The sequence below is a fragment of the Nerophis ophidion genome, linkage group LG07 (genome assembly GCF_033978795.1).
Source record: "Nerophis ophidion isolate RoL-2023_Sa linkage group LG07, RoL_Noph_v1.0, whole genome shotgun sequence".
In the NCBI taxonomy this organism is placed as follows: domain Eukaryota; kingdom Metazoa; phylum Chordata; class Actinopteri; order Syngnathiformes; family Syngnathidae; genus Nerophis; species Nerophis ophidion.
In genome coordinates, this window is record NC_084617.1 from 65,461,992 (window position 1) to 65,484,594 (window position 22,603).

General features: G+C 41.6%; 1 protein-coding gene across 1 annotated transcript in view; it reads left to right on the plus strand.

Annotated features, from left to right (window-relative positions):
- si:dkeyp-14d3.1 (transmembrane protein 132C) overlaps positions 1-22,603 on the plus strand; it is a 414,649-nt gene that overhangs the window by 66,463 nt on the left and 325,583 nt on the right. Inside the window, exon 2 of the mRNA XM_061906884.1 lies at positions 16,551-17,439. Coding sequence (XP_061762868.1) covers positions 16,551-17,439 — 889 coding nt within the window. The remainder of the gene's footprint in view (positions 1-16,550; positions 17,440-22,603) is intronic.

Genomic DNA, 22,603 nt, shown 5'->3' on the forward strand with positions numbered 1-22,603 from the left:
GAGGTAATAAACAAAGATCTCCATCCAGACAGAGACTTTTAAAACTGAAGAAAGATAAGGAAGACTTCTATAAACAAGTAATCGATGCTTTTGATCAGAAGGAGCTGCGCATGGACTTCATTTATAAGTAAAGGTAAGACCATAGTAACGTTGTTTTCATTAAATGTGCTTTTCATGATGGTATCCTTACATCATACTCAAATTTATAAGCGCAGGCCTAAATTTACCGCATGCCTTTGGTAAGCGCCGGAGTGAGAAGAGGTTTTAAATTAATTCAAGGAAATACGGTATGCAGATCCCAAACACACAAAGAGAGGTACCATTAGATTAAAATAAAAGTTACTTTTGCATAATTCTGTAAGTCCCCTTTAAAGCAATCACATTTGCTTCTTCTACTTTGAGTTTACTTTTCACACCTTATTTCATGGAGCTCTTGACAGGTTTGACGAAGCAGAAACTGACCAACCAGCCGTCCATTTTCTCTCGTTTCCAACCATATTTTTTGCCGGAGTGGTCAAGAGCCACATGGCCCTTATGCCTCGCGATGTCCTCCATTTATTCCGCTTTTTGCTCCACCAGTCCCATTGCAGCTCTACATAACCGTGTGTAGCGCCCCAGTGGTGCCGTAAGTCAGTCTCTATGAGGCTTGGGCGCTACCGCTCAACTGGGACCTGCCATCTCCACTCTATAAACCTCTGACCAACCTTGGCCGACTGAAAAACACGGACAAGGTTTAACGTGTTGAGGCATGAAATTAATCATTAAATATGATCACATTAATCAATCATAATGCAATTTTTTTGGATTGCACATGATCCTTTACCTTAACCATGGATGGATATCTGAGGCCCCTTCTACACCCCTTCCATCCATCTTCTACCGCTTATTCCCTTCGGGGTTGCCGGAGCCTATCACAGTTACAATCGGGCGGAAGGCGAGGTACACCCTTGACAAGTCTCCACCTCCTCACAGGGTTATCCAGGGTAGATCCCACCTAGCCGTATCCTTGTCCATACCACACAATGGTCATTTAAAGGCCTACTGAAATGAGATTTTCTTATTTAAACGGGGATAGCAGGTCCATTCTATGTGTCATACTTGATCATTTCGCGATATTGCCATATTTTTGCTGAAAGGATTTAGTAGAGAACATCGACGATAAAGTTTGCAACTTTTGGTCGCTAATAAAAAAGCCTTGCCTGTAGCGGAAGTAGCAGACGATGTGCGAGTGACGTCACGAGTTGTAGGGCTCCTCACATCTGAACATTGTTTATAAACATAGCCCCCAGCAGCTAGAGCAATTCTGACCACAAAAGCGACGATTTCCCCATTAATTTGAGCGAGGATGAAAGATTTGTGGATGAGGAAAGTTAGAGTGAAGCACAAAAATAAAAGAAAAGGCGACGGCTCCAGGCGGCGGCAGTGGGAGCATTTCAGATGCGATTATACACATTTACTAGGATAATTCTGGAAAATCCCTCATCTGCTTATTGTGTTAAAAGTGTTTTAGTGAGATTAGAAAGTCATACCTGAAAGTCTGGATGGCTGCGGTGAACGCCAGTGTCTCAGAGAGAAGCCGAGGAGCCAAAACTTTTTGAGCTGGAGGAGGAAGTTCCATAATCCACTGAAGTCTCCGGTAAGAGCCGACTTAATATCACAATTTTCCCATCCAAAAACTTGCCGGTTGACGTAGAGAAACATGTTCGCTTGACCGCTCTGTGTTAAAGCTTCACAACAAACAAAGAAACACCGGCTGTGTTTCGGTTGCTAAAGGCAGCTACAATCCACCGCTTTCCACCAACAGCATTCTTCTTTATAGTCTCCATTATTGATTGAACAAATTGCAAAAGATTCAGCAACACAGATGTCCAAATTAATGTGTAATTATGCGATGAAAAGAGACGACTTTTAGCCGTAAGTGGTGCTGGGTTAGTATGTCCACTACATTTTAAACAAGAAACTCCGCGGGATTGTAATTTATTTAACTAAAAAGGCCGTATTGGCATGTGTTGCAATGTTAATATTTCATCATTGATGTATAAACTAAATATAGTGGCATGTGAATAAAGTCTTGCTACTTGTACAGTGGGGCAAAAAAGTATTTAGTCAGCCACCGATTGTGCAAGTTCTCCCACTTAAAATGATGACAGTGTAGCTATTATTTTCATCATAGGTACACTTCAACTGTGAGGGACAGAATGTGAAAAAAAAATCCAGGAATTCACATTGTAGGAATTTTTTAAATAATTTATTTGTAAATTATGGTGGAAAATAAGTATTTGGTAAACCATTTAAAGCTCTCACTGATGGAAGGAGGTTTTGGCTCAAAATCTCACGATACATGGCCCCGTTCATTCTTTCCTTAACACGGATCAATCGTCCTGTCCCCTTAGCAGAAAAACAGGCCAAAAGCATGATGTTTCAGACGATGTGCGCGTGACGTCACGGGATGTAGGGCTCCTCACATCCTCACATTGTTTATAATCATAGCCTCCATCAGCAAGAGCTATTCTGACCCAGAAACGACAATTTCCCCATTAATTTGAGCGAGGATGAAAGATTTGTGGATGAGGAAAGTTAGAGTGAAGAACTAAAAAAAAAAGAAAAAAAAAGTTGACGGCTCCAGGCGGCGGAAGTGGGAGAGTTTCAGATGTAATTAGACACATTTACTAGGATAATTCTGGAAAATCCCTTATCTGCTTATTGTGTTTATAGTGTTTTAGTGAGATTATAAAGTCGTACCTGAAAGTCTGGATGGCTGCGGTGAACGCCAGTGTCTCAGAGAGAAGCCGAGGAGCCAAGACTTTTTGAGCTACAGGAGGAAGTTCCGAAATCCACTGAAGTTTCCAGTAAGAGCCGACTTAATATCACAATTTTCCCATCCAAAAACTTGCTCGTTGGCATAGAGAAACATGTTCGCTTGACCGCTCTGTGTTAAAGTTTCACAACAAAGAAACACCGGCTGTGTCTCGGTGCTAAAGGCAGCTGCAATCCACCGTTTTCCACCAACAGCATTCTTCTTTATAGTCTCCATTATTAATTGAACAAATTGCAAAAGATTCAGCAACACAGATGTCCAAATTACTGTGTAATTATGCGATGAAAAGAGACGACTTTTAGCCGTAAGTGGTGCTGGGTTAATATGTCCACTACATTTTAAACAAGAAACTCCGCGGGATTGACATTTATTAAACTAAAAAGGCCGTATTGGCATGTGTTGCAATGTTAATATTTCATCATTGATGTATAAACTAAATATAGTGGCATGTGAATAAAGTCTTGCTACTTGTACAGTGGGGCAAAAAAGTATTTAGTCAGCCACCGATTGTGCAAGTTCTCCCTCTTAAAATGATGACAGAGGTCTGTAATTTTCATCATAGGTACACTTCAACTGTGAGGGACAGAATGTGAAAAAAAAATCCAGGAATTCACATTGTAGGAATTTTTTAAAGAATTTATTTGTAAATTATGGTAGAAAATAAGTATTTGGTCAACCATTTAAAGCTCTCACTGATGGAAGGAGGTTTTGGCTCAAAATCTCACGATACATGGCCCCATTCATTCTTTCCTTAACACGGATCAATCGTCCTGTCCCCTTAGCAGAAAAACAGCCCCAAAGCATGATGTTTCAGACGATGTGCGCATGACGTCACGGGTTGTAGGGCTCCTCACATCCTCACATTGTTTATAATCATAGCCTCTAGCAGCAAGAGCTATTCGGCCCAAGAAAGTGACAATTTCCCTATTAATTTGAGCGAGGATGAAAGATTTATGGATGAGGAAAGTTAGAGTGAAGCACGAAAAGAAAAGGCGACGGCTCCAGGCGGCGGCAGTGGGAGCGTTTCAGATGTAATTAGACACATTTACTAGGATAATTCTGGAAAATCTCTTATCTGCTTATTGTGTTAATAGTGTTTTAGTGAGATTATAAAGTCGTACCTGAAAGTCTGGATGGCTGCGGTGAACGCCAGTGTCTCAAAAGATTCAGCAACGCAGATGTCCAAATTACTGTGTAATTATGTGATGAAAAGAGACGACTTTTAGCCGTAAGTGGTGCAGGGCTAATATCATTCCGCGATATTTTCAACAAGAAACTCCGCGGGTAATTTAAAATTGCAATATAGTCAACTAAAAAGGCCGTATTGGCATGTGTTGCAATGTTAATATTTCATCATTGATATATAAACTATCAGACTGCGTGGTCGGTAGTAGTGGGTTTCAGTAGGCCTTTAAGACCCCCATCCATGTATTTAATGGCGTATTTACAGTATTGGTCAACTGAGACCAGACATGACCGCAATGAATACATTCTTGCAAAAGAACGATTATTAGTCATAAATCAAATATAGTTTTTTTTAGAGCATTAAAACACTGTATACAACCTTCGAAATACATTTTTTTTACATTATTAGAGGGCTTCAAAATGAAAAGACAGCCGTGCAATATCCTTTACATTTCCTTCAGTCGCAACTACGATAGTAAGCTTTGATGTCATCATTCCGTGTCTGCGTTGACGTTCCCACAGCTGTAATATCCGATAGTTTATAGCAGTCTCATTAGCCTGAAGTGCTACGCCGACTCTCCTGCTTTTGTCCTTTGATATTTCTCTTGCCAACGTCTCACCAACCAATGTGGGGATGTGTTATTGATGAGGCAGGTGTTAAAAGATGAAGTCCATCAAAAAACTTGATCCATTTGAAGATTTGAAGAGCAGCGCCGAGTAGAGGCAACCCTTAACACTGAAACAGAAGTTCTGCTTGGCAATTATTTATGAATTAACACAACAAAAAACTAAATTTAGGGCAAAAACATATGGGATGTGCTTGAAAAAAAGTTTTAAAGAAAGTACACGATAAATGAATAATTTTCCATGTAGCAAGGGACGACTGATATAATATATTTTTTATATTAAAGAAAATCATTGGTGCAGTTGATCTACACCTTGTTTTTAAAAATCAGTAGAAATAGTAGTTATTTTTTTATCAGGGTTATGTCAGGAAGGTCATCGGGTGTAAAAAGTAAGCCAAAACATTCATGCGATTGACTTGCTGTGGCGACCCTTAAAGGGGAACATTATCACAATTTCAAAAGGGTTAAAAACGATAAAAAATCAGTTCCCATTGGCTTGTTGTATTTTTTGAAGTTTTTTTCAACATTTTACTGGTCCCCGAATATCCCTAAAAAAACCTTTAAAGTGCTTGATTTTTGCTCTCTGCCAAAACACTATCCATTTCCCTGTGACGTCATACAGTGCTGCCAATACAAACAAACAATGGCGAATACCACAGCCAGATATAGCGACATTAGCTCGGATTCAGACTCGGATTTCAGCGGCTTAAGCGATTCAACAGATAACGCATGTATTGAAACGGATGGTTGGAGTATGAAAGTATTGAAGAAGAAACTGAAGCTATTGAGCGAATAGCTATTGACGCTATTCATCGCCATAGCATGGCCGAATAGCTGCGTTAGCATCGCCGGTAAAATGTGCGGACCAAACGATCAGGACGTTGGCATCTCGTGACACTGGAGCAACTTAAATCCGTCGATTGGTAAGTGTTTTTTCGCATTAAATGTGGGTGGAAGGAAACGTAATATAGTTGCAAATGCATCTGCAGGTTATCCATACATCTCTGTGCCATGTCTGCTTTAGCATGGCCAGTAAATAGCTTGTTAGCATCGATTTGCGTAGCATGTTAGCATCGATTAGCTGGCAGTCAACATCAACAAAACTCACCTTTGTGATTTCGTTGACTTTATAGTTGCAAATGCATCTGCAGGTTATCCATACATCTCTGTGCCATGTCTGCTTTAGCACCGCCGGTAAATAGCATGTTAGCATTGATTAGTGTAGCATGTTAGCATCGATTAGCTGGCAGTCACGCCGCGACCAAATATGTCTGATTAGCACATAAGTCAATAACATCAACAAAACTCACATTTGTGATTTTGTTGACTTTATTGTTGCAAATGCATCTGCAGGTTATCCATACATCTCTGTGCCATGTGTGTCATCGCCGGTAAAATGTGGAGACACTTCGGCACATTCAATGGGGGTCTGGCGGCAGACACTTTCGCATCTTCGGGCCAGTGGTGCAACTTGAATCCCTCCCTGTTCGTGTTGTTACACCCTCCGACAACACACCGACGAGGCATGATATCTCAAAAAATAGTCGAAAAAACGGAAAATAACAGAGCTGAGACTCGGTGTTTACAATGTGTTTGAAGAAATGAAAATGGCGGCTGTATTACCTCGGTGACGTCACGTTCTGACGTCATCGCAAAAAGAGCGATAAACAGAAAGGCGTTTAATTCGCCAAAATTCACCCATTTAGAGTTCGGAAATCGGTTAAAAAAATACATGGTCTTTTTTCTGCACCATCAAGGTATATATTGACGCTTACATAGGTCTGGTGATAATGTTCCCCTTTAGAGGGGTAAAGCCAAAAGTAGATGATTGGGGTCTTTCATGTTAATTCAAATTATGCAGGCATCTAATTTACTGTGGCTTAAGTTCAACATTCAAAAAGTGTCATCAACCCGGCCAAAAAACGTATAATTTGACAGCACTGGAATTACTATTTTATCTTGCATATTAGTGTAAGTGAGTCACCCCACAATTGGATTTCTACTCAAAATATAATCTTGCCAACATGACTACAGCGAAGCCAATATGCCATTATTTCACTGTTCGTTTAAGTATTGAAGACATTTCAATCAATCAATCAATCAATGTTTACTTATATAGCCCTAAATCACTAGTGTCTCAAAGGGCTGCACAAACCACCACGACATCCTCGGTAGGAAAACTCACACCCAGTGGGACGTCGGTGACAATGATGACTATGAGAACCTTAGAGAGGAGGAAAGCAATGGATGTCGAGCGGATCCAACATGATACTGTGAAAGTTCAAAGTTCAATCCACAATGGATACAACACAGTCGCGAGAGTCCAGTCCAAAGAGGATCCAAGACACAGCAGCGAGAGTCCCGTTCACAGCGGAGCCAGCAGGAAACCATCCCAAGCGTAGGCGGACCAGCAGCGCAGAGATGTCCCCAGCCGATACACAGGCGAGCAGTACATGGCCACCGGATCGGACCGGACCCCCTCCACACGGGAGAGTGGGACATAGAAGAAAAAGAAAAGAAACGGCAGATCAACTGGTCTAAAAAGGGAGTCTATTTAAAGGCTAGAGTATACAAATGAGTTTTAAGGTGAGACTTAAATGCTTCTACTGAGGTGGCATCGCGAACTGTTACCGGGAGGGCATTCCAGAGTACTGGAGCCCGAACGGAAAATGCTCTATAGCCCGCAGACTTTTTTTGGGCTTTGGGAATCACTAATAAGCCGGAGTCCTTTGAACGCAGATTTCTTGCCGGGACATATGGTACAATACAATCGGCAAGATAAGATGGAGCTAGACCGTGTAGTATTTTATACGTAAGTAGTAAAACCTTAAAGTCACATCTTAAGTGCACAGGAAGCCAGTGCAGGTGAGCCAGTACAGGCGTAATGTGATCAAACTTTCTTGTTCTTGTCAAAAGTCTAGCAGCCGCATTTTGTACCAACTGTAATCTTTTAATGCTAGACATGGGGAGACCCGAAAATAATACGTTACAGTAGTCGAGGCGAGACGTAACAAACGCATGGATAATGATCTCAGCGTCTTTAGTGGACAGAATGGAGCGAATTTTAGCGATATTACGGAGATGAAAGAAGGCCGTTTTAGTAACGCTTTTAATGTGTGCCTCAAAGGAGAGAGTTGGGTCGAAGATAACACCCAGATTCTTTACCGTGTCGCCTTGTTTAATTGTTTGGTTGTCAAATGTTAGAGTTGTATTATTAAATAGAGTTCGGTGTCTAGCAGGACCGATAATCAGCATTTCCGTTTTTTTGGCGTTGAGTTGCAAAAAGTTAGCGGACATCCATTGTTTAATTTCATTAAGACATGCCTCCAGCTGACTACAATCCGGCGTGTTGGTCAGCTTTAGGGGCATGTAGAGTTGGGTGTCATCAGCATAACAGTGAAAGCTAATACCGTATTTGCGTATGATGTCACCTAGCGGCAGCATGTAGATGCTGAAGAGTGCAGGGCCAAGGACCGAACCCTGGGGAACTCCACACATTACCTTAACGTAGTCCGAGGTCACATTGTTATGGGAGACACACTGCATCCTATCAGTAAGATAAGAGTTAAACCAAGACAGGGCTAAGTCTGACATACCAATTCGTGTTTTGATACGTTCTAATAAAATGTTATGATCGACGGTATCGAAAGCAGCGCTAAGATCGAGGAGCAGCAACATAGATGACGCATCAGAATCCATCGTTAGCAATAGATCATTAGTCATTTTTGCGAGGGCTGTCTCCGTGGAGTGATTTGCCCTGAAACCGGATTGAAAGGTTTCACATAGATTGTTAGACGCTAAGTGTTCATTTAACTGCTCCGCAACAATTTTTTCAAGGATTTTTGAAATAAAGGGAAGGTGAGACACCGGTCGGTAATTTACCATGAGGTCAGGATCGAGGTTAGGTCTTTTAAGAAGAGGATGAATAACCGCTTTTTTGAATGCTAGGGGAACAGTGCCCGAGGAGAGTGATAAGTTTATAATATTTAGCACTGATGGACCTAATAATACAAAGAGCTCCTTGATCAGTTTCCCAGGAAGAGGGTCAAGTAAACATGTTGTTTGTTTTATTCCATTTACACGTTGTAACAATTCCTCTAATGTTATTTCCTCAAAACGAGAGAAAGTATTTTGGAGGGCAGTATCCGCCGTATATACAATCGTGTCAGTGTTAATAGAACCCCGTTGTAGCTGGGACGCATTGTCTTTAATCTCCTTTCTAATGACTTCAATTTTCTTACTAAAGAATTGCATAAAGTCATCAGCTGAGTGGGTTGAGCTACTGGAAGGAGTCCCTTGTTGGGTTAGCGATGCTACCGTACTAAACAAAAATTTAGGATCGTTTTTATTACGGTGGATGAGATTTGAGTAATATTTAGCTTTAGCTAAGGTAAGCATGCGTTTATAAGTTATTAAACCATCACTCCATGCTTGATGGTGCACCTCAAGTTTAGTCGTGCGCCATTTGCGTTCCAGCTTTCTACATAATAATTTCTGAGCTCTAGTTTCTTCTGTAAACCACGGGGTGCGCTTTTTTGGAGCCTTTTTTAACTTTAGCGGTGCTATGTTATCAATGGTTTCGCGCAGGGCGTCGTTAAAGTTGTTAGTGAGGTTATCAATAGAGCCCACATACTTTGGGAATGGTGCCATTACCGAGGGCAGTAGGTCAGCAAGAGTTGTCGTTGTGGCTGTATTAATGTTGCGGCTGCTATAGCAGTTATTATTATTATTAGTTTGACGAACATGCGTCTGAACCTCGAATTTTATAAGGTAATGATCAGACAATACTTTAGTATACGGGAGTATCGTAACTTTGGAAACGGTGATGCCCCTGACAAGCACTAGGTCTATCGTATTACCGTTGCAATGCGTGGGTTCATTTATTATTTGTGTGAGACCACAGCTATCAATTACAGTCTGGAGCGCTACGCACGGTGGGTCCGATGGGGTATTCATATGGATATTAAAGTCCCCCATTATGATTATATTATCGGCGTGTGTCACTAGATCAGCAACGAACTCTGAGAATTCATTAATAAAGTCCGAATAGGGCCCTGGGGGGCGGTAGATAACAGCCAGGTGTAGAGGCAGCGGTGTGACAGACCTCATAGTAAGCACCTCAAACGATTTATATTTATTATTTATGTTAGGACTAAGGTTAAAGTTTTTGTTGTATATTAGTGCAACCCCCCCACCCCTTTTGAGCGGACGGGCAATATGCGCATGTGTAAAGTTAGGAGGACATGCCTCATTTAGCGCAAAAAAGTCGTTTGGTTTAAGCCAGGTTTCGCTGAGACCGATGACGTTAAGATTGTTGTCTCTGATGATATCATTAACTAACAACGTTTTAGGAGACAATGATCTTATGTTTAAAAAACCTATATTATAGGTAGTGGGCTGTTTTAGGGAGTTTTTGATCAAATTATCCGTAGTAGCAATATTAATAATGTTGTGTTTATTATGCCCAGTGCATTTAGTATAGTTACGACCCTGCGATGAGGTGGCGACTTGTCCAGGGTGTACCCCGCCTTCCGCCCGATTGTAGCTGAGATAGGCGCCAGCGCCCCCCGCGACCCCGAAAGGGAATAAGCGGTAGAAAATGGATGGATGGACGACCATATCTAGGAATTGATACGACAGGAATTTTCCGATTGTTTGATTGTTGCTTTGATAAACTGCACGCATCATGGTTAGCCACCTCAGTAACGGGGATTTTCCGATTGTTTGTTTGTTGCTTTGATAAACTGCACACATCATGGTTAGCCACCTCAGTAACGGGGATTTTCCGATTGTTTGTTTGTTGCTTTGATAAACTGCACACATCATGGTTAGCCACCTCAGTAACGGGGATTTTCCGATTGTTTGTTTGTTGCTTTGATAAACTGCACGCATCATAGTTAGCCACCTCAGTAAAACACATGTCCAACTCTGAAACACTCAAAGCAGAAAAAACTTGTTCTAATTTAACTGACTCCTTACCCAGACCAGTAGTCTCGCATTTTCCATCTAAATCCGTCTTTGGGATGGAGGAAAGTGGTGTTCTGTGGGGATTAGCCTTCTGCTTTGTTTTTAGCCCCGCTCGGCATCCGCGTTTCCGATCACACCGCTGGCGTCTGCTCCGTAGACGGCCCCCGCTGCTACTAGACTCCCCTGCTTCACAGGCCGCTGGATGTAGCCGCCGATGTATTCCCATGCTAGTTAGCATGTTTAGCACGCACGCGTCTATCAGTCCAAAACGGCCCGATGTGTCTACATCCAGAAGTGTCTGGCGGTCGTACGTGATCACGGAGTGACCACGATGTGAGCCAGCCATAAAGTTTGTGGAATTGTCCGGTATTTCTGCCAAATGTTCCATCTTTAGCAGGATCTCCTCGAGAGCGCAGCCCGTCCGGGCGCCGCCATCTTGGAATCATTTAGGGTCAAGAATCTTTGTAAAATCTTAATTTAAAAAAACAAACAAAAAACGCTTAATTTTTAAACACAACTAAACAGTACAATTAAATGTTGCCAGTTGTCCAGATGGAAAGTAGCAGTCACTAAATCTGGTGAAACACATATTTTTTTTGTTGTTGTTGTGAATATTATTGTGTTGCACATTGTCCCTGTCAAAAAAACAATAAATGTAAATAAAAAAAGTCCTTTAAATTTGGCAAAACATATTTTGATGTGCTCCATATATATATATATATATATATATATATATATATATATATATATATATATATATATATATATATATATATATATATGTATATGTATGTATATATATGTATATGTATGTATATATATGTATATGTATGTATATATATGTATATGTATGTATATATATGTATATGTATGTATATATATGTATGTATATGTATATATATATGTATGTGTATATATATATGTATATATATATATATGTATATATATGTATATATATGTATATATATATATATATATATATATATATATAAATGCATATATATATATGTGTGTATATATATATATATATATATATATATATATATATATATATATATATATATATATATATATATATACACAAATTGAACAACTTAAGTAGTACATCAAGCAAGAACGGGAAATAATTCCACCTGAAAAGCTTCAAAAATTGGTCTCCTCAGTTCCCAAATGTTTACTGAGTGTTGTTAAAAGGAAAGGCCATGTAACACAGTGGTAAAAATGCCCCTGTGCCCTTTTTTGCTGCCATTAAATTTTAAGTAAATGATTATTTGCAAAAATAGTTCAAACCCTAAATGTCTTGTCCTTGCAGTCTATTCAATTGAATATAAGTTGACAAGGATTTGCAAACCATTGTATTCTGGTTTTATTTACAAATTACACAACGTGCCAACTTCACTGGTTTTGGGTTTTGTACTCAAGGTCAAGGCAAGTTCATTTATAGAGCGCAATTTGCACAAAGGCCATTTCAAGTCCTTTACCGAGAATTACAAGATAGCGAAAATAAATAATAAATACATTAAATCATCATCACAATAATCGCAATTGAAATTAAGGCTCCAAATCAAATCCATTATTATCAATATTCTTGTCAATTGTCATTAAATAAAATAATACAATTTCTACTTCTATTGTGCTGTAATTTGACGTAGCTGAAGCCTGAGTCATCGATTCAGGATCTTTTTGTTCCGTTGCTGGCATCATTATCATCATGGTCTGCCTTTCAGAATGGAATTACCAATAGGATAATTATTTTTCATGACGGCACGTCGTCACGTCATGACCTTGCTGGTTTTGCGAGCAGAGGAGCATGTTCGGCAGTTCACAATCACTGAGTACTTACAAGCAGACACAGTGTGTAGACAGAAAAGAGAAAACGGACGCATTTTGACTTAAAAGCTAACGCTAAAGGTGAAGTTATAACTCTGAAACACCCTCAGGAAGAGATGCTTTAACACATGGCTAGCGAGCTGGCGGCGGACGTCCATTCACAGTCGGCAGTGTTTTAGCTATAAACTCCATTTCTATATGAGTTGGGAAATTGTGTTAGATGTAAATATAAACGGAATACAATGATTTGCAAATCCTTTTCAACCCATATTCAGTTGAATGCACTACAAAGACAAGATATTTGATGTTCAAACTCATAAAAATTTTTTTTTTTTGCAAATAATAATTAATTTAGAATTTCATGGCTGCAACACGTGCCAAAGTAGTTGGGAAAGGGCATGTTCACCACTGTGTTACATCACCTTTTCTTTTTTACAACGGTCAATAAACATTTGGGAACTGAGGAAACTAATTGTTGAAGCTTTGAAAGTGGAATTCTTTCCCATTCTTGTTTTATTTCGAGCTTCAGTCGTTCCACAGTCTAGGGTCTCCGCTGTCGTATTTTACGCTTCATAATGCGTCACACATTTTCGATGAGACAGGTCTGGACTGCAGGCGGGCCAGGAAAGTACCCACACTCTTTTTTTATGAAGCCACGCAGTTGTAACACTTGTCTTGCTGAAATAAGCAGGGGCGTCCATGATAACATTGCTTGGATGACAACATATGTTGCTCCAAAACCTGTATGGACCTTTTAGCATTAATGGTGCCTTCACAGATGTGTAAGTTACCCATGCCTTGGGCACTAATATCAATCAATCAATCAATGTTTACTTATATAGCCCTAAATCACGAGTGTCTCAAAGGGCTGCACAAACCACAACACAAACCACTACGCCATCCTCAGTAGGCCCACATAAGGGCAAGGAAAATTTCAAACCCAGTGGGACGTCGGTGACAATGATGACCATGAGAACCTTGGAGAGGACGAAAGCAATGGATGTCGAGCGGGTCTAACATGATACTGTGAAAGTTCAATCCATAGTGGATCCAACACAGCCGCGAGCGCCCCGTCCAAAGCGGATCCAACACAGATGCTGACTTCTGAACTTTGCGCCTAAAACAATCCGAATGGTTATTTTCCTCTTTGTTCTGGAGGACACCACGTCCCCTGTTTCCAAATATAATTTGAAATGTGGACTCGTCAGAACACAGAACACCTTTCCACTTTGCATCAGTCCATCTTAGGTGAGCTCGGGCCCAGCCAAGCTGGCGACGTTTCAGGATATTTTGGATAAATGGGTTTGGCTTTGTATTGTAGAGTTTTAACTTTCACTTACAGATGTAACGCCCGACTGTAGTTACTGACAGTGGTTTTATGAAGTGTTCCTGAGCCCATGTGGTGATATCCTTTACACACTGGTGTCTGTTTATGATGCAGTACCGCCTGAGGGATCAAAAGTCCGTAATATCATCGTTTACGTGCAGTGATTTCTCCAGATTCTTTGAACTTTTTGATGATTTTACGGACCGTAGAGGGTAAAATCCCTAAATTCGTAAATTGAGAAATGCTCTTCTAAAACTGTTTGACAATTTGCTTACAAAGTGGTGACCCCCGCCCCATCCTTGTTTTTGAATTACTTAGCATTTCATGGAAGCTGCTTTTTATACCCAATCATGGCACCCACCTGTTCCCAGTTCCATATAAGTGTTTGATGAGCATTCCACAACTTTATCATTATTTATTGCCACCTTTCCCAACTTCTTTGTCACGTGGTGCTGGCATCAAATTCTAAAGTTAATGATTATTTGCAAAAAAAAAAAAAAAATGTTTATCAGTTTGTACATCAAATATGTTGTCTTTGTAACATATTCAACTGAATATGGGTTGAAAATGCAAATTATTGTTTTAAATAAATAAAATGGGTTGTACTTGTATAGCGCTTTTCTACCTTCAAGGTACTCAAAGCGCTTTGACACTACTTCCACATTTACCCATTCACACACACATTCACACACTGATGGAGGGGTTTGTATGATTACCTCAGCATCAAAGGTTTGAATTGGGGAATTGGGGGTTAAATCAACAAAATGGTACCCGGGCGTGGCCACCACTGCTGCTCACTGCTCCCATCACCTCACCAGGGGGTGGAACAAAGGGATGGGTCAAATGCAGAGGGTAATTTCCCCACACCTAATGTGTGTGTGTGACTATCAGTGGTACTTTAACTTTAATAGAGTGTTGATTGCAAAGTAAATGAAATAGTAATGATTTAGTTAGATAAGTGCTACTTAAAGGGGAACATTATCACAATTTCAGAAGGGTTAAAACCAATAAAAATCAGTTCCCAGTGGCTTATTTTTTTTCTCTAAGTTTTTTTCTAAATTTTACATCTCCCGGAATATCCCTAAAAAAAGCTACAAAGTGCTTGATTTTCGCTATTTGCGGTGCGACTGTCCATTTCCCTGTGACGTTACATAGCGATTCCAATACAAACAATGGCGAATAACACAGCAAGATATAGCGACATTAGCTCGGATTCAGACTCGGATTTCAGCGGTTTAAGCGATTCAACAGATTACGCATGTATTGAAACAGATGGTTGGAGTATGGAGGCAGATAGCAAAACCAAAATTGAAGAATAAACTGAAGCTATTGAGCGAATAGCTATTGACGCTATTCGGCTATGCTAACGCTATTCTGCGTTAGCATTGCCGGTAAAATGTGCAGACCAAGCGATCAGGACTTTCGCATTGACACTGGATCAATAAGTCAAAAACAACAAAACTCACCTTTGTGATTTCGTTGACTTTATCGTTGGGAATGCATCTAGCTTTGAGTGTCGCAGGATATCCAGACATCTTGTCATCTCTTTGCCATCTCTGTCGTAGCATCGCCGGTAAAAATCAAACGAGGGACTTTCGCATCTCTTGACACTGGAGCAACTTAAATCCGTCGATTGGTAAGTGTTTTTTTGGCATTAAATGTGGGTGGAGGGAAAGGCTAGATGTAGCTACAAATAGGCATAATGCACACAGCTAGCCTAAATAGCATGTTAGCACCAATTAGCATGCCGTGCTAATCGATCTCCGGGTTGGGGAGGAGACCCTGCCCCAAGTGGAGGAGTTCAAGTACCTAGGAGTCTTGTTCACGAGTGGGGGAAGAGTGGATCGTGAGATCGACAGGCGGATCGGTGCGGCGTCTTCAGTAATGCGGACGTTGTATCGATCCGTTGTGGTGAAGAAGGAGCTGAGCTGGAAGGCAAAGCTCTCAATTTACCGGTCAATCTACGTTTCCATCCTCACCTATGGTCATGAGCTTTGGGTCATGACCGAAAGGATAAGATCACGGGTACAAGCGGCCGAAATGAGTTTCCTCCGCCGGTTGGCGGGGCTCTCCCTTAGAGATAGGGTGAGAAGCTCTGCCATCCGGGAGGAGCTCAACGTAAAGCCGCTGCTCCTCCACATCGAGAGGAGCCAGATGAGGTGGTTCGGGCATCTGGTCAGGATGCCACCCGAACGCCTCCCTAGGGATGTGTTTAGGGCACGTCCAGCTGGTAGGAGGCCACGGGGAAGACCCAGGACACGTTGGGAAGACTATGTCTCCCGGCTGGCCTGGGAACGCCTCGGGATCCCCCGGGAAGAGCTAGACGAAGTGGCTGGAGATAGGGAAGTCTGGGCTTCCCTGCTTGGGCTGCTGCACCCGCGACCCGACCTTGGATAAGCGGAAGATGATGGATGGATGGATAATCGATGCACATTTTACGTAAATCAACTTGAATCCGTCCCTGATCGTGTTGTTACACCCTCCGACAACTCACCTACGAGGCATGATGTCTCCAAGGTACGGAAAACAGTCAAAAAAGCGGAAAATAACAGAGCTGATTTGACTCGATGTGGTAGGGAAACATGGCGTTGACGACCGATGTGACGTCACGTTCTGACGTCGTCGCCAAAATTCACCCATTTAGAGTCCGGAAATCGGTTGAAAAAATATATGGTCTTTTTTCTGCAACATCAAGGTATATATTGACGCTTACATAGCTCTGGTGATAATGTTCCCCTTTAACATGGCTGTCAATCCCCACAAACTCCTGACCCGGCTGCTCTCCTCTTTCCTGCAGTGGCGGACTGCCGTGTCGTAGAGGGACTGCAGAGATACACTTCAATCCCCACGTATCTGCCTGTCAACTACCAGGTGCTCAACACTGACTTGGCATTTTTCCTCAAGGAAAGCAACCAAGACTTCATGAGAAACTCTAGCCTGATGTCCCGCACCGAGCCTTTCTTCATCCACCAGGCCAGGAATTTACCTTCGGTCAACTCCAGCTACGGACCCCTCTCCGTGGAGCAGCCGGTCCCTTTAGAGCTCCTCCAGAGCCCGGGGGTTTTCCCGGCCTCATCACTTTTTACTTTTAATTGGAAAGTTCAGACTTTCATCATGAACACAAAGATTCACCTGGCCAAGCCCAAAGTCCAAGTTCTGTTTTACATCGCAGGCAGGGACTGGGACGACTACAGCGCTATCGACAAGCTACCCTGCGTGCACATGTTTGCCTTCCATGAGACCCAGGAGGTGCACGGTACCTGCCTGCTGAAGGGGGCGCTGGGGCTCTGTGTGGCCGAGCTACAGCCCTTGGCGAGCTGGTTCAGCCCGCCTAGCATTGTGCCAGGACGACAGAAGAACCTGGAAGCTTCCGAAGGAACCCCAGTGGAGCTCTACTACATCCTGCAATCCACCGAGGGAGGGGAATGTCACTCGGAGGAAGCCAAGAAGGAAAACTTTGTCCGCTCAAGCCAGGAAGGGCTGTTTGGGTCCTATACCTCCACACCGCTGAGAAGGATCGGCGGTATAAGGCTCTATCGGAATCCTGTTCCACCCCAACTGGCTGAACACAGACTGGATCATAACTTTGTGATTTTGGTCCCGACCACACCAGTGAGTCAGAGAGAAACGGTCTCGACCTACGTCACAGTGTCAGCCTACTCGACCGTGGAGATGTTTACGCTCAGGTAAGATTGAACCCTTTCTGATGTAGATACAGTGGAACCTCCATTCACGAATTAACTGGTTCTCGAACATGGTTCGTAGACCTAAAAGTTGGTACGTACCCCATTAGAATCAATTTGAGTAATTTAGTAAAAAACCAAGGTCCTGAGTAGTCCTGAGTTCAATGCCAGGCTCGGGATCTTTCTGTGTGGAGTTTGCATGTTCTCCCCGGGACTGCGTGGGTTCCCTTCCGGGTACTCCGGCTTCCTCCCACCTGGGGATAGGTTGATTGGCAACACTAAATGGTCCTTAGTGTGTGGATGTGAGTGTGAATGTTGTCTATCTGTGTTGGCCCTGTGATAAGGTGGTGACTTGTCCAGGGTGTACCCAACCTTCCGCCTGAATGCAGCTGAGATAGGCTCCAGCACTCCCCGCGACCCCTAAAGGGACAAGCGGTAGAAAATGCACGGATGGATAGTAAAAAACTGCACACTTTGAAGACAACATTTATATACTGTAAATATATATCTATATATATGTGTATATTAGGGGTGTAACGGTACGTGTATTTGTATCGAACCGTTTCGGTACGGGGGTTTCGGTTCGGTACGGGGGTGTACGAACGAGTTTCTAAGCTAAAGTCCTAACAAGCTGCTTTGCTTCTTCTGCCTCTGCCTCAGCACCCAGCATTGTCCCACCCACACAACCATCTGATTGGTTACATATATAGCGGTAACAGCCAATCAGCAGTGCGTATTCAGAGCGCATGTAGTCAATGCTTCAGCGTCGAGCAGATAGGTGTTTAGCAGTTAAGGCAGCGTACTCTCCCCAAATGATAATAAACCCCTCCCAGTCAACTACTACTAACATCACTATGAGCCCGTTGACCTTCTAGAAACTTATACTGCAGCTCAGCTCGCTCGCAGTTCTGGCTTGAGGTGAAGGCTAATTAGCTTTTTGCGTAACGTTAGCTCATTTGGCGGTGTGTGTGTGTTTTACGGACAGAAAAGTTTTGAACGGCAGGGTCCCTGCTATCACATGTTGATAAAAATATATAACATTTACATAATAAAAAACAACTACAGGCTTCCCAAATGCTGTAATAAATGAAGCATAATGAGTTGTCTTGAAACTGTTTAATGTTGCACTTTTTATCTGTAGAAGTAAAGTTTTGTCATTTTTTTAAATCCGAGCAACAATTTGAGGCAGTTAAATGTTCATTTACGTTGGCAGAATTATTATAGTGTTCCCAATGTTAAAAGGATAAAGCCATTGTTTACAAATTTACTGTACCGAAAATGAACCGAACCGTGACCTCTAAACAGGTACGTACCGAACCGAAATTTTTTGTCTACCGTTACACCCCTATATATATATATCAAACCGACATAGCTACACAATCTGTTTTTCATCCAAACAACACAACAACATTGCATCAAACTTACAAACGTTTGCATTAAACACTGGGCTTTCTATCAATTGGGAAGGTCTTGTCAGGCTTGCCCCTGACAGTTTGGTTGTGTTTTAGTTTTTCCTCTGTGTTGGTTGTATTTCCTGTCAGCGCTCTTGTTTTGGTTCTGTTTCCTGTTTGTCTACCTGAGTGCTGTGTCCCCTCAGCTGTGGCTGATTGGCACCTGGCCACACCTGGTGTCAATCAGCCAGATACTATTTAAACCTGCTTTGTCTTCCACTCGGTGTTGGAGTATTATCGTGTCGATGTCACCAATACCTGTCATTGTTTATCGTTACAGCTACTACCTGTCGTGCTACTACTTGTCTTTGTCGTCGTAGCGGTGAGCTGTTCTTGTTAGCTATTTGGAGTTTGCTTTCTCCTTGCTCTTTTGTTTTGTGTTTTCTTGTTAGCCATTAGCTGTTTCCAGTTTTTCTATTTCTGGTTCCTGTTTTACGTTTTGGCTATACCTGGTTCCTGGTTTGTGTTTTTTACCTTTTATTTTGAACCTTAAATCATGTTTTCTTCGACAAAGCCTACCTTCTTTGCATCTTGGGGTTCCTCACCAACAAGATGTGACAGGTCTGTGTCATGTTTGTCCTCACATAAAAAATATAGTAAAACAGAACACCTTTCCACTTTGCATTGATACTTTTGGACCCATCAGTCCATCTTAGGTGAGCTCGGGCCCAGCCAAGTCGGCGGCGTTTCAGGATATTGTTGATAAATGGGTTTGGCTTTGCATAGTAGAGTTTTAACTTTCACTTACAGATGTAGCGACCCACTGTAATTACTGACAGTGGTTTTATGAAGTGTTCCTGAGCCCATGTGGTGATATCCTTTACACACTGATGTCGGTTTTTGATGCAGTACCGCCTGAGGTATCAAAAGTCCGTAATATCATCGCTTACGTGCAGTGATTTCTCTAGATTCTTTGAACTTTTTGATGATTTTACGGACTGTAGATGGTAAAATCCCTAAATTCCTTGCAATAGCTCGTTTTCTTGTTAGCCATTAACTGTTTCCAGTTTTTCTGTTTGTGGTTCCTGTTTTCAGTTTTGGCTATACCTAGTTTCTGGTTTGTGTTTTTTACCTTTTAATTTGAACCTTAAATCATGTTTTCTTCGACAAAGCCTGCCTTCTTTGCATCTTGGGGTTCGTCACCAACAAGATGGGACAGGTCTGTGTCATGTTTGTCCTCACATAAAAAATATAGTAAAACAGAACACCTTTCCACTTTGCATCAGTCCATCTTAGGTGAGCTCGGGCCCAGCCAAGCCGGAGGCGTTTCAGGATATTGTTGATAAATGGGTTTGGCTTTGAGTTTTAACTTTCACTTACAGATGTAGCGACCCACTGTAGTTACTGACATTGGTTTTATGAAGTGTTCCTGAGCCCATGTGGTGATATCCTTTACACACTGATGTCGGTTTTTGATGCAGTACCGCCTGAGGTATCAAAAGTCCGTAATATCATCGCTTACGTGCAGTGATTTCTCTAGATTCTTTGAACTTTTTGATGATTTTACGGACCGTAGATGGTAAAATCCCTAAATTCCTTGCAATAGCTCGTTTTCTTGTTAGCCATTAGCTATTTCCAGTTTTTCTGTTTCTGGTTCCTGTTTTCAGTTTTGGCTATACCTAGTTCCTGGTTTGTGTTATTTACCTTTTATTTTGAACCTTAAATCATGTTTTCTTCAACAAAGCCTGCTTCCTTTGCATCTTGGGGTTCGTCACCAACAACATGGGACAGGTCTGTGTCATGTTTGTCCTCACATAAAAAATATTGTAAAACAGAACACCTTTCCACTTTGCATCAGTCCATCTTAGGTGAGCTCGGGCCCAGCCAAGCCGGCGGCGTTTCAGGATATTGTTGATAAATGGGTTTGGCTTTGAGTTTTAACTTTTACTTACAGATGTAGCGACCCACTGTAGTTACTTACAGTGGTTTTATGAAGTGTTCCTGAGCCCATGTGGTGATATCCTTTACACACTAATGTCGGTTTTTGATGCAGTACCGCCTGAGGTATCAAAAGTCCGTAATATCATCGCTTGCGTGCAGTGATTTCTCTAGATTCTTTGAACTTTTTGATGATTTTACGGACCGTAGATGGTAAAATCCCTAAATTCCTTGCAGTAGCTCATTTTCCTGTTAGCCATTAGCTGTTTCCAGTTTTTCTGTTTCTGGTTCCTGTTTTCAGTTTTGGCTATACCTAGTTCCTGGTTTGTGTTTTTTACCTTTTATTTTGAACCTTAAATCATGTTTTCTTGGACAAAGCCTGCCTTCTTTGCATCTTGGGGTTCGTCACCAACAAGATGTGACAGGTCTGTGTCATGTTTGTCCTCACATAAAAAATATAGTAAAACAGAACACCTTTCCACTTTGCATCAGTCCATCTTAGGTGAGCTCGGGCCCAGCCAAGCCGGCGGCGTTTCAGGATATTGTTGATAAATGGGTTTGGCTTTGCATAGTAGAGTTTTAACTTTCACTTACAGATGTAGCGACCCACTGTAGTTACTGACAGTGGTTTTATGAAGTGTTCCTGAGCCCATGTGGTGATATCCTTTACACACTGATGTCGGTTTTTGATGAGGGATCAAACGTCATTAGCTGTTTCCAGTTTTTCTGTTTCTGGTTCCTGTTTTCAGTTTATGCTATACCTAGTTTCTGGTTTGTGTTTTTTACCTTTTATTTTGAACCTTAAATCATGTTTTCTTGGACAAAGCCTGCTTTCTTTGCATCTTGGGGTTCGTCACCAACAACGTGTCAGGTCTGTGTCATGTTTGTCCTCACATAAAAAATATAGTAAAACAAAACAATTATTTTCCCCCCCGATCTTTCTCCATTTTCAAGCCTTTTTAAAAAGTGCTCCAGGGAGCCACTAGGGCGGCACCAAAGAGCCGGGTGGTTGCTGAAGGCAGAATTGTTGGTATGTCTGTAGGCTCTCATTGGACACTTTTACGTAATATGCAGTGGTGAATGCAGTCTTGCTAGTTTACCTGTACTTCTTTTCTTGGTGAGTTCAGCATACGCGCCTTTTGTTGGTGATTTTAATCTTTTCAATTAAATGATGCTAACTACGCCCCAGAGTGAAATAAAAGGACGTACAGTAGATTTACGGATAAATGTTTGTGTGTGTGTGTGTGTGTGTGTGTTGGAGTAATTGCAGGTCACAGATGATCCAAAATGATCATGATAATTAGCATGTGATGCAAATGAGGATGCCCATTAAAATCGTGTCCATTAATGTAACGACTGAAGCTGATCTTAATTACGTTTGTGTACGACATTCATAACCCGGAGGAGACGCTGCAGTGCGAGGTCAAGCCAATTTGTTTCCCCACATAAAGAAAAATAAACAGTGTTTTTCAGTGACTAATTATTTGCTAAATAGGACAACAAAAACAGATGGGCGGCTTTTGACTTAGCATTTGCATTAAGTTCAACATCCTAATCGAATGTCTGCGGTTCCTGCGAATACAGTCGGGGTCAAAAGTTGTATATACTTGTAAAGAACATAATGTCATGGCTGTCTTGAGTTTCTAATAATTTATACAACTCTTATTTTTTGGGGATAGAGTGATTGGAGCACAAACTTGTTGGTCACAAAAAGCATTCATGAAGTTTGGTTCTTTTATGAATTTATTATGGGTATGCTGAAAATGTGACTATGCTTGACGATAGGTGTAGTGTTCCTGGAATTAAAGATCTCACCTTTTCTCGTCCAAACAAATTGC